The sequence below is a fragment of the Haemaphysalis longicornis genome, unplaced genomic scaffold (assembly GCF_048455015.1).
Source record: "Haemaphysalis longicornis isolate Haplotype H1 unplaced genomic scaffold, Haemaphysalis longicornis Haplotype H1 scaffold_26, whole genome shotgun sequence".
Classification (NCBI taxonomy): Eukaryota; Metazoa; Arthropoda; class Arachnida; order Ixodida; family Ixodidae; genus Haemaphysalis; species Haemaphysalis longicornis.
The window spans coordinates 1,418,012-1,431,397 of record NW_027526319.1 but is presented as its reverse complement, the minus strand read 5'-3'; the positions used below and the strand labels follow the sequence as shown (position 1 = coordinate 1,431,397).

Sequence of the window (13,386 nt, the reverse complement as noted above, 5' to 3'; positions counted from 1 at the left end):
CATGCAATTTCATTTACATTACGCCCATATATCATTTCCTACGTAATAACCGGAGCTCGGTGCATAGATTAATTCCCCTTGCGGGCATGTTCCAACTGCGCTGAAAGGCGTCATCATCATCATCAACTCCTCCACGCGCCGCGAAAGAACATCAAGCACCGCAGTAGAAGAACCACACAGCTATCAACGGTACGTTTGCCTCCCGGCATGACGAATCAAACTTCGGACGTGGCACTCCCAAGGTCAAACGACGTGTCCTATCCCGAACAGATCGTGGCCCGCTTGAAAGCGCGAGCTCTGCGATTTGAACTGGCATGTACGCAAGCCGATGACTGCGACTGCTGGCTTTTTGGTGAGCTCGACGCTTGGAACAAGGTGTTAACCCTCGTCAGTCTCGAGCTCATCGAAGCCGTGCCAGGGCGGCTTGCCCTCCGCTCCACGCCCACACAGCAGCGCCAATACCGGTCTGAGGAAGAGCTTTACAACGCCGCGTACGTATTCTGCTGGCTTCCGAAAGTGCACCGATGCGTCCAGTCAATCAGGCTCGAAGGTGCGGACTTGGAGATTTTCTACCGGCCGGCCTTCGCGCTCGCCTCAGCCCTGGGTCGAAGCTGCAATATCCGAGATCTGGCACTACGCGGCACTCCGAACACCTTCATCTGCGAAGAGGAACTGGTCGAAGGACTGGCTGGCCTGAGTGTCCTCGAGAACTTCAAATTTGCCTGTTTCCTCGTCAACACGACCATCGCTAGCCACTTGGTCGCTCTTCTGAGACGCAACGTGAAACAGATAACTAGCGTGGTCATCGAGAGCAACCGTATGTCGTACACCATCACTAATCACCTCCTGCGGGCGCTACACAGCTGTCATGCTCTCAACCACCTGTCTCTTGCCAACAATCCGCTGGACCCAACATGTGCCAGGACTCTTTCAAGGCTGCTTCGGGCCTCCAAGACCCTAAAGAAGCTGGACTTGTCTGGTTGTTTCCGATTGAACGCGGACATTCGCACGCTTTCCGATGCACTCCACGCGAACACGTCTCTCCTGGAACTAAGCTTAGGGCGCTGTCAAACAAACTTAGTCTCTGTACTGGAAGCTCTGAAAGTGAACAACACCTTGCAGCGCATGGACTTGACTCGCTCCGCGCTAGACGACAACGAAGTGGCGACCCTTTCGTCCGCGTTGCAGCGCAACGCGGGATTACGTCACCTGGTTTTAGAGCAGTGTGGCATCAATGACGACGCTGCTGATGCGCTCGCAGGAGCCCTGCAGACGAACTGTACGCTCGAGACGCTTAACCTCAAGAGCAACCGCGTCAGCGTCACTGGCGTCGCTGCTTTCTGCGAAGCACTTCGAAACAACGACACCGTGAAGATGGTCCTGTTCTGTTCGGTTTTGGGATCACACCAGGACAGGTAAGTCTAAGGTAGACATGAACCACACAACTGCGAGCTGGATGCAGGGATATAATTGTGAGCACGCTCAGGTGCATGCCTCGGTATTACAAGCATACTCGGTTACAACTCAAGCACGGCACCACCTCATGCAGTGTATCACTCCGCCAAAGCGCCGGACCCGTGACGTCAGTGCGCGCGCGGTTTGAAAGGGGTTTGCCATGAATGCGTGATATCGTCTGCCTTGTCTCACGCAGTTTGTTTGTCGTCACTGGAGTCGTTTATAAGCATATTAAGTCCAAAAAATCACGGGAACGGCTCAGGCCATGTTCAAAATATTCCCAGTAAAGCCCTACTTGCGCCGCGCGGAGGAACATCCGGCTACGGTGATAAGGCACAGCGGCAACTTCCGGTGCCGTTCTTAAGTTGTCACCGAGTATAGTCGCATTCAGTTGACCTTATTGTGTCGCCTCTATTTCGATTGCCCAAAAGGAGGAGGAGGTCTGGACCCTGCTATAGCAATTACTTAAGTAGGCAAATATGTTCATGAATTCAGGTTTAGAAAGGGTGTAGGCGGTTACTAAAAATACGTTTTGCCGCATCGTTGCATCACCCGAACGTTGGCGCATGCCGGTAGGTATCAACGGTTTTATCTGATCGCTTATTTCTGTGATATACTTTCCACAGCAAACGCTCTTACATCTGCAACATTGTCTTTTCTTAACTGAGTATATCGAACAATATTCTTTTTTCCGTTCTTTGTGACTGAAAGTGAGGCAATCGAAAAAAAAAGAACTCATCTGGAGCAACTTTCACAAGTGCGCACTTATACACGCATGTTCCCCTCTATTTGGCACATTCGTTCCGAACGGGCTCCTCCATTTTTTTAACCCTTCATTATGGCTATGGATTTTACCGCACTTACGGTTAATTTGGAGTTTCTAAAATACGCGTACGTACGTCGCGTCGGCTCTTTTATTTTGAAGTGACGGCTAGGATAACTTTCTCAACGTTATAAAACCAAATAGCTCTGTGATTGTAACTAAAATGCCGTCGGTTTCTTTCTGCAGGACAAATCTGTCATTCGTAATGGACGAAGACAAAGGCTACGGTCGAATACAGATGACGTGGTGCGCTGTGGACATTCCGCCGCTCTCCGCGGCTGTGTCCCGCGGCTCCGACTCGCCGACGGAGCTCCACCTTGGCCCCATACATCAACTGGACGAAGAGAGTGTCTGCGCCCTGCTCGAAAACCTCGCCACTAACACGAGGGTCCTTGTCTTGACGATAGAGCTGGGACAACGCTGCAAGCAAGCTATCGACGCCTTGTGCTCCGCTCTTCCACAGAACCAGAGTATCCGGCGCTTCGGGGTCACCGCCGCCATCGACAATGCCTCAGATTTCGGGATGTTCTCGTTGGTCGCAAAGGCCCTCGTGCTTAACAACACTGTGACTGATGTTTCCATGCAGAGTGAAATCACGAGTCTTCGTTCCATCAAGTCCATAGCGCTTCTGTTGTCCAAGAACACCGGGATAACTAAGCTTGCAGTGAACATCAACCAAGCGTTTCCCATCAAGCGCTTGGCCATCTTGTCACGAGGCCTGACCAAGAACAAGAACGTCTCGGAATTCCCGCTGCCCGAGCAGTCTTCAGCGAACTGTGTCACCCGGCGCGTACTTAACGCACTGAGGAGGAACGCATGCCTGCAGAATTCCGCCATCAGGTTCGTGACGAAGCAGCGGCAAGACAGACGGGCGGCACAGGCCTTTGAAGAATTGTGCGGCAGTGCCTCGTTCCTTGCGCAAGTGATGGAAGTAATGGGACAAAGCGAAGAAGAGGCCAGATCCACCGCGCTGTCGGCACGTCACTACATCCAGACCAACTACTTTCGCCTCGTCGGCGTCGTCCGGGAGAGTGTCGCCTGCTACCCGAGCGCGAGCGTTCAGCTAGGTGACCTAAACCAGGATTGCCTGAACAGTATCGTGAAGCACCTCAAGTTGTCCGACGTGGTCCAGATGCAGCCCTAGGGTGTTAAGACTGGTTTGAACAGTTTTACCTTCTTTATGGGTGTTTTCTGGGGATTCTTTAAGGTTCAGCTGAGCTTGTAATAACTGTTCCGCAATGCACCTGTCACCAAGTGCTGCCTTTTTGGCGCTCAAGTCCCGCTATGCGCGAATAAACGCGGTGTGTCACAAAGCAGACATCCCTCGCGATTTAATTACCTTTTACGTTTTTGCTCTTCGCCTGTTTCTCGTATCCGTGTTGACCCTGCTCCTTTTTGGGTGGACACTAACTTCTAGTACGCCGTAACGTGGATCGTGCTACACATGTTGTGAAAACACTTGTTTGATCCCAGATCCCCAGTCTAATATTTCTGCGTGCAAGTCCAAAACTGGCGTCTTAAGCCTCTGCTGGGTGTATTTTACCAGATGGATACAATACGGTTAAACACCCCAGAGAAGATTTGAAATGAAGGACTGTGGGCTGCCTATTTGGTGAACGCTGTGGACCTTAAATAAATATTGTGAGTTCAGAAAAAAAGACACCGGGGTGGACTGTTGTGAAATAATTTCTTGTTCACGCACATCACTTATGTTTTAGTATTGACAAAGTTTCCTGCTCAGACATCATCCGAGCAATAGCTGCAAGTAGGACATACCCTGGTATTCTCAATCATTCCTCTATTTTAGCCTCCAGTTGAGGATATCCTTGAAATCGATGTCCATACGCGTACGCATTGCGTAATCCTCCCCTCAGCCGAGTGGAGGGTGCAAATGGAGTGGAGGAGGAACTCGCAATACAGCTCATAATATTTTACCGCCTATATTGAAACTCCTAGGCAGGTAAGATGTTGGTGACCGATAGGGATACCCATATTGTCGCACTCCTCCCTTCTCCAGGAACGATAATACTGAGCATTAAATTAGCGAATGAAGTTTGCTTGTTTTCTTACTTCGTTGCCGCTGCGCTTTACTACTCGCCGCGTTCATTCACTATTAACGACCAACTACTGCTGTAAGGAACGTATCCAGTCCCCTTAAAACGAGTGCCCCCAAGCTCATTGCTAGGTATGGACTCCGGCTCAAGTAAGAAAACTTTAAGGTTAACGAATAGCGTCATAGTGCCAACGATCCTGAATGTCCATCTGTAATTTAAGACGCAGTGAAATAATCATTTTGTATTTCTTTTTAAAAATATTCAGCCATTATATCAGTCTATCTACGTTTTTATAGGTTTCCTGTTTAGAAATTTCAAATAGTCGCGCAACGCCATCGCTATTATAAAAATATATCAATCCATTTTGCGCAAACAGTAAACTCAGACAGTACAAATTTGTGGGCTATCGAGACTGCACATTACTACTGTCGAAACGGCGTGGAAAAATTCCAGCGTGGGGGAATTTCCTGTGTGGGGTAATAGCGGCGTGACGTAATCTAGACTCCAGCTAAATCTGCGTCCCGGGCTTTGCGCTGAGCATAACACGAATTTACCCGTCAAAGAAACCTGACTTGTAGGTTTCTGGATAGGATCGAAGGAGACTGGAGCCCTAGAGGAAGGGCCCCAGCCTTCCAGCATAACCCATTTCGGTTACTCAATAAATTATTTTTCCTTTTTTCTCACCCGTCAGCGGCAGCGTATGCCGCACCACACTTGCGCAATTCTTGTTTTAGAGTGAAAGCCGTGTCTCCCAAGGTCATGCATCGCGTCGCAATGACCTTGAGCCCCAGAAGCGCAAGTGCAGCGGTGCAGAGAGGAGGCACAGCTAGCGTTCGCTCGTAGCTTCGCCGCTGCGGTGTACCATTGAGCTAGTGACTAGGCGAGGTTTTGGCGATTGCTTCGCCTTCGCTTGACCCCTCACACTTTTCATGGAGGGGAAGCCGGCTAGGCCGTCCGTGCGTACCGTTCAGCGAGCCACAAGCTGAGTCCAATCATTGAATAGTCAAACTTTCATGAAACACTGCGTGCGTATAGTATTCGCAAAACCAAGCCACACAGACCTTTCCCTCGTGATAACGGTGGTTACTGTGTTACACCTGACCCATTTTGTGTGTGATAACAAGCTCTCTGGCATAAGCGAGCGTACTTCTAGCGCGCGATCTCCCGTTCTCCCTCGCCTCGGGAGGAATGCAAGAAGGGGGTCGTGGTGGGGGCTCCACAGCCACCGCTGCAGTTCAAGTGGCTTCCAAGCACGGTGTCTTGTGTCTGGAAGTTGCCGGATCCTTGCGGTTTCTGGCTACGGGCGCGTCCGCAGTAGGTGGTTTGTATCAGCTGTCTACTTTGTGGCGAGATGGTACAAAAGTTCGTGAACGGGTTCACGGGCACGGTCAGCGTGGAAGCCACGCACGGGTTACAGGTGGCGAGAAGGCCAATTGAACGCGAAGTTTCCGCAGCATGGTATGAAACAGGGTAACCTCATTAGAGTAGTGCGGGCTATGGTTCTTACCCGAGTAGACGACATGACGCATTTCTTTGCACTAAAATTTGTTTAAAGAAAACAATCAATAATATCATTAAGCGAGTGTACGAGAAAGCACTAGGCACAGGTCCCGTTACTTCACCGAACGAACGTTTTGGAGCGATGGGCTGCCGAGTAGTATCATAGACGAGCTTTTAGAAGCCCAAAAAATAGCACAGCTATAAAAAATCTTTAAAAGCACAACAGGCACACACATCCCACAACAGCTTCACATCACCTATGAGCAGAGTCGGCATCCCGAAGAGATTGCCTATATGCGTGGGCCTTGATTGCAGCTGGTGTTTTCTGGTTGCCTCCTCGCTTTCACTTTTGAACTCGTTTCGCTCATGCGCCATGCTTTTTATTGTTTTGTGTTGTGTGTACATATTCACCCTTCTTGATATAAACTTTACTTGTTGGACCAGCTAGCGGCCCTCCTTGTGTACAACTGCCTCTGTCTCCGTTTTAGTTCGCGCTGGTTTCATCCACGAATATGTCGCCCTAACTAGCCCAGCGGTTCACGCTTGAAGCGTGAACCGCTGAAGCTGGAATTCACGCTTGAAATCAACCGCATGGTGCATTTGTGCATTCGTTTCGTGCGCATCGGCGCGCTACGGGGGTGATTTTTTTCATTCTTCACAACCGCGTTACAGTGTACTAGAAGAGAGAGATGTGTCGTTCAGGGGGGATTAGAGGGGTCCCTTTTGCGATGAAAATTTCTGCTGAGGAACTGATCTTGTACGCAGCTCCCCCGGCGGCCGTACAGTTGACTTCAGAAATTTTGTGAAATTAATCGTTCTTTATTTCTCTAAATAGTATTGCTTATTTCATGATATAAAGTTCTATAAAACCGTCAAATAACTGCTGAATTTGATTTAAAAACATATAGGCGGGGACATATAAAGGAAGCATTGGCATATCTACACAAAATCATCACGGAGAAGTTCGGTAAGGTGGATGAAGAGGCCCCGCAGCGACACAGAGATGTCGCGGCGGGTAGGCCGGAATGTCTGGAGATAGATGGGGACAAGCTGAAATGGAAAAGAGCAGAGGAAAAGGTCCCCCAAAATACCGCGGCAGGCACGGATGGGATACCGATGGAGTTGATTAACCAGTTAGGACCAAAGAGCAAGCGAAAGACAAGCCATCATAACAAGGATAGAAGAAAAGGCAATACCGGCCGCGTGGCAAATGAGCAGGATGAACTTAGTGTACAAGGGCAAAGAAGTAAGGACAAACCCGAGCTCGTATAAGCCAGTAACCGTCACGTCAGTGCTGTACAGGTTAGCAATTAATGCAGGCAGTGAAGTTCGAACTAGAGCAGTGGGTGGAAGAAAATAGGATATTAGGGGAACTTCAAAATGTGTTTCGAAAGGACAGAAGACTAGACGACAACTTATTTGTGGTAAGCCAATGCATAGAGGTGGCGAAGATGCAAAACCGACCTTTGTGGTTAACCTTTCTGGACATTAAAGCGGCGTATGATAATGTAGACAGGGAGCGGGTTTGGAGTATCCTGGGAGGGAGTTGGGGCAGAATTCATTAGCTTACTCAGGAAGCTATACCGGGAGAACCAAGTGAAAATAGTGTGGGAGGGGGTAACATACAATAGGCCTGTATACACCTACAAGGGTCTGAAGCAAGGATGCCCTCTCTCTCCGCTGCTGTTCATGATCTACATGGCGGGGTTATAAAGGAAGCTAGAAGTCAGTACGCTGGGGTTCGACTTATCCTACATGAAAAACGGGCAGGTGGTGGAACAACGGGGTCCGGGACTAATGTATGCAGACGACATATTGTTGATGGCGGACAACCGGATAAGTATGCAGGGCTTGATGGATATATGCGGTGAAGAAGCGACGCACCTAGGGCTATCCTTTAGCAGAGAAAAATCGGGGATTATGGTCTTTAACGACGGCGCGGAGCACAAAACAGTATCAGTGCAGCAAGTAGAAATACCATTGGTGAAAGAGATAAATATTTAGGAGTATGGCTGAACGACAGCGAAGATTACACGCAGGCGCATGAGGCTCACCTTAAGACGAAAGGAAGACGGAACGCGGCTATAATGAAGCATAGAGCCCTCTGGGGATACAGCAAATACGAGGTGGTAAGAGGAGAGGAGTCTGGAAAGGGGTCATGGTACCAGGATTAACTTTTGCTAATTGGGTTCGGTGCATGAAGCCAGAGACCCAAGCGGGCCTGGAGGTAAATCAGAGGGCGGTAGGCAGATTGGCCCGAGGGGCCCAAGCAAAACTACAATTGAAGCGGTACAAGGGGATACGGGCTGGTCGTCTTTCGAGGCGAGGGAGGCGCAGAGCAAGATAAAGTTTGAGGAGAGACTACGGGACATGGAGGACGAAAAATGGGCCGCGAGGGTGTTTAAGTACCTGTATATGAGGAGCGTGGACACGCGGTGGAGACGGAGGACCAGACAGCTGACCAGGCGGTACGGAAAGTCAGTAGGGGAATGCGGGGTTTACACAACAGGTAAAAAGCAGGTAAAGGCAGCAGAGACGACGAAGTGGGCACAGAGAATGGAAACGAAAAAAAAACCCTGGAGACTTACGGGGCAGAGAAACGGGAAATTAACAAGGAGGGATTCTATGGCAATACGAGAGGCAGTGCGCTGCTCTTCGAGGCACGGGCCGGGTGCCTGAGAACCCGGGCATACACGGGTAGCTACAGGCAGCAGGACGAAACGTGTGCACGCTGCGGCAGTGATCGGGAAACTATAGACCATATTGTCAGGAGCTGCACAGAGATGCGGCCACCGCGGTGTGAGGGGGAAACGACGCTGGCGGAGGCTTTCGGATTTGGGGCGGGGGGGAACCTCAACTTCAAAGGCCGTAGAGGTGACGAAGAGGCGACTGGAGTGGTGGTGGAGGAAAAGTAGGGAAGGGATGGGTACGCAGGCGGAGTAATCATGCGGACGAGAATTTAGAACAGCGAGGGGAGAAAAAACGGGGGTGGGGGCGATGAGTTTAAAACAGAAAAGAGGGAGAGATGCGAGGGAGGAAGCAAATCTATAGGGTTCGCTGGGAGTAGGGCAACTAGTCGGTTGCTGACATCCGACACCCCGATTCAAAGGGAAAGCCACTAATCATCATCATCCTCATCATCATCATCATTCTTCGGGGAACGTTTGCGCTCCATACCAGCTTTTTATCGCAAAAGGGACCCGCGCTCTCCCTTGGTTTTTCCACCGAACTATATTGCCCAGAATGTGTATTATCGGCCCTATACCCGAACGACACACCGCTACACACTTTACCGGCGTCGACGATTCCTCGCGCGGAAGCTTCTGCGTGGCTTCTACCTTGGTAAGAAAATGATGCGCAACGCGCGCGGCAGTGGGAGGAGCCTGACGACTTGCGTCAATGAGGAGGCGTGTGCCTCATGGCGGTAGTTTCAAAGCGCTCAAGACAGCCGGCTGGCTCCGCCGGAGATGCTCAGGCTTAGCATCTCGACAGATTCTGCATAGGCGCTTTCACCACGCCGCGGACGATGTTTTCTATTAGCGTTTTCGCCCACATTTTAAGCTCCTTTACCGCTCAAGCAACTTTGTGTGTGCCTTAAAGAGCGCTTAGAAGCGTTCGCTCGAGCTCCCCACAGCTATAGTGAACTAGAATACTTCTAGTTTACTATACCCATCTATGCCCACAGCTTCCCAGCCGAAGCCGCCGCCATGTTGCCGCCGCCGGCCGCGCCGCGCGCAGCGTGCGGGTAGTTCCGCGGCGGGGTAAGCGCGGTGTGGCTTGCGCGGCGCGTTTTCGCGGGCAGAAAACGCTCGATGTGGTTCACACTGAGCAAGACTGGGAGTGCCTTATCTTAATTATAAGAAACGATGGGCATGGATAAGTGCTTGACCGGGACGCAGGTTCGTAGATCATAGTGCGAAGTCAAAGGCATAATAACGTCAAAGATGAGTGTGAGGCGGTATGCCATACACGCAGCCCGACGCACACAATCTTTGTCTTGGGCTAGAAAACACAGGCTGCTTTTCGCCCTCCCCGTTGAATTTGTCTCCCAGACAATAAAACTACTAAAGCGAAGCTTTGCACGCTTGTAAGCAAGCCCTGCTGCAACGAGCTTTGAATGCAGCCCGGACTAAACACTGAAGGCTGAACACGTCTTTGTGCTCAGCAGAGTTTATTCCTCCACGTGCATGCTTCCAGGATAGCGTCCGGAACATGGCAGAACCGCAATGCCTGAAAGCCATCTTTCTTTGACGATGATGCTCATTGTGGAAGCGCCTCAATAAAAAAAGTGGCTCCAATCCACGCTGTGAAGGTGGTTGGAAAGCTTGGAAAGCTGGGGGTCGTTTAAAGCAAAGCGACCCCACAATAGTTCTACATGCGACGTCACAATTCACCCACGTGGTTCTACAAACAGCGAAATCAGAGGTTCGGCCAGCCGTTACCTGGAATTCGCGGGAGCGGTGTGCCGAAAGCCGCAGTGTAGGCCACGGCCGGGCTAGAACGACGCCGTCCCTGTATCCCGGCCGTGCGTCGGCAGAACGAAAACGGAAAGGAACGTCTTTCGAAGGGTGAGACAGAGGAACCTAGCCGTCCTGATGTGCTAGCTTGGGGCGCACCACCGCGCGAAACGAAACAATTCGGCATGTGAGCTTAGTGATTCCCATTTATACCGATTTAAACTAGTTAGTTTAGAATTTTGTTTAGAAGTTTGAGAATTGCTAGAAAGCTTAGGGAACTCTATAATCGCTATTTATCAGAACCAGTTGCTCCTTTCGCCTTTTGCAATACCTCTTAAAACACAAACGAAGTGGTATTTACCAATTTAGAAAACGGAGTCCCATTCTTGGCAAGCGGTGCGCAAAAGGTAGCGTCTCTATAGCGGCCAGATGTTTGTACGCAGTCTCTACATTTTGTTTTCCCGCCCTGCGAACCAATCCTTAACGTATCTTTGCCGAACGACCACTTAATTCCATCGGGTCCGGGTTACCCAGGGGGTGCTGTCGAGCCAGTTGATCAAGCCGTGTGAAGGAAGCGCGCAATGGACGCGAAGCTGCGCCAAAACAGGCCCACAACAACCGTCGCTAAAGCAGACAACAACGCCGACGGAATGGTTCCCGCGGCCGCACCCGCCGGTGTGCAGAGAACGCTGGGTGATGGCGCGCATTCGCCACGCCATACGCTGGTCTCCGTGATGGAAAACTGACCTCCCCCTCTTCAGCCGCGTGAGGAGTTTCTTGTCCCGCACGCCGCGAAGGAATAACCGTTGGTTGATGGAAATAGAAAGCTTTGCTTTAAAAAACGCTTGTCCCGGTTGGAATCGAAACCGAGTTCGTGTCATTATATTAAGCCGACGTCTATCCGACTGCGACATTCCGACACGGTCGGCATTTAGCTCAACGATTAAGTAGTACCAGTGACCGCGTCACTTTTGTACTAACTTTGGCACTTCTCCATTTGAATCGCACACAAGAAAGCTGCTCGTTTCAACCATTGTCGTTGACGGAGGGGCGTTTCAATTATTAGTGAGCAGCAATTTGGCGCCCGGTACAGTGGGTTGGCGGCAAAGACAGCTTCTTTGCCGCGTAACCGAACGAGCGAACGAGACACCGAAGGCAGAAAGAAAATTAGTAGTGCTTAACAGCTCTGCTATGCCAGGATCACGCCAGGATATACGTAGCGTGAGCTAAGGTTCAGCAATCCAGTCCAGTCCAGTCCAGTCTAATTCAGTCTAATCCAGTCCAGTCCAGTCCTGTCCAGTCACTGCTCCTCGCGCATGCTCAGTACGGCTCTTCACGAGCCACGCGAAACGGCTATCAAGTGGCTCCGGTGCAGCGTCAGACTTGGCTACTGCGCAATTGAGGCGCACACCTGGGCACGCGCCGGCGCCAGTGCGTCTGCCGCGGCTATGACGCAACACAATCCACTTTAATCCAATCCAAGCCAATCCAATCCAATGTCCCTCGCGCTTGCGCAGAACGGCCCTTCACGGCACACGCGAAACTGCTCAACCTCGGCCAGTGTAGCTTACTCTACAAAAACGAAGGAGGAGTGGCTGCCGAAAGTCTGGGTTGGACGGCGGCACGTGCTGCTATGGCGTCATCTCCAAGCACGTTGCCACGGCTAAGCATGTCTGACTGCTTCCCCCACACTTTCGCCATGCGTCGCCATGGAGGAGTGCCCTCCCCCTCACACTTTAGCCAGACGCTCCTCCTCCGTTCATGGCTCATCCGAACCACGTGGGATTTGCGCGGGACGTTCAAACACGATTTGCAACATGTTCGGCGGTGACGATGCGCTGCGAGATAACAGCAGAGCTCCGAGATGACAGCAGTAGCGCACGCAGCCATGTGTTCGCTCCTCACGCGATCGCTTTCTAAAACGCAGCAGATATCCTCCAGTTCGCACTGCCTACAAATTTCGCATTAGGGAGCAAATTAATCGTGAGCTGCTTTTTTACCACCACCACCACCCCAGCACTGTTGCGCTACTCCTGTTTCTTCCCGAAACTTAAGCTCATTGGAAAAGCCTTTCCTATCGATGAAAATAGCACGTGATCCCCCATACAGTTGCCCGGGTGTCATCTCTGCTTTTAACAAACGATTGTCTTGGCGCTTTCGGTGGTGTGGCCATGAAACTTCTCCAGACGGTTCAGTGTTTGGTGGAGGCAGAGCACTACGCAACTAACACTAATGAAATCTGCCACGATAAAAAAAAAAAACGCTATTAGATGCTTCTAGGAAACCAACCTCAGCTTGAGATCCAGGCAAAGTTATTCCGCAAACCTGCCCTTGCGTCTGACATCTTGCACGTTTTGCTACTGTTGCGAACCTTGGGAGTCGTTCCTGAACCAGAGGGAGCAAATGCATGTGGACAGCTTTCGATACGAGGGCCTATATGGGGAGTTACACAACTCCATACACGTATTGAATTACTCCACCAAAAGGTCGTTATAATTAATAATTTTTTTTAAATAAGCAAAATTTTGAAAAAAATTGTGAATGCGTTTTTTCAAGTTTGAATTGCACAGCGCCTAGATACACAGGTCTCGCAAAAACGAAAATGCCCTACCAAAGACAGCTGTCCAATATGCCTCAAAATTGACCACAAAAATTAGACCTACTAGGAAGCAGATATCGTTCACATATAGAATTACATACCATAGAGAACACCAATCTTAACGTGACAAATGGTGAACCACGAGTTTTCATACACGTACAAGAGCTTGTATATGAATGCAAACGAAACAGTAACTTCATAGAACGGGGAAGATAAAGTAATAGACGGAACAAGAGCTTTTCCCACCTATTTTTTTTTCTCACGCTCATTCCACAGCCCTCTTGTCTCTGTTAGTAACAAAGTCTGCACTTGAGAATGGTAAATTCTCACCACAATCATTTCTGCCAGTAGTTAACATGCCTGCCCCATCCTACAGCTCCATGATCAGATATCACTAGAAAAACTGAACCGCAAAACGATACCATACGTACTTTTGAGCACAACATACATACCACTCCAAGGCAAACCCATACAGAGAAAGAACGAACAAGGCAGGAG

General features: G+C 50.3%; 1 protein-coding gene across 1 annotated transcript; it reads left to right on the top strand.

Annotated features, from left to right (window-relative positions):
* Positions 1-743: 743 nt before the first annotated feature.
* LOC144172752 (uncharacterized) lies at positions 744-3,894 on the top strand. Its single transcript, XM_077701360.1, has 2 exons — positions 744-1,415; positions 2,465-3,894. Exons 1-2 carry the CDS (start codon positions 820-822, stop codon positions 3,420-3,422), a joined length of 1,554 nt encoding a protein of 517 aa, XP_077557486.1. The 5' UTR covers positions 744-819; the 3' UTR covers positions 3,423-3,894.
* Positions 3,895-13,386: the final 9,492 nt, after the last annotated feature.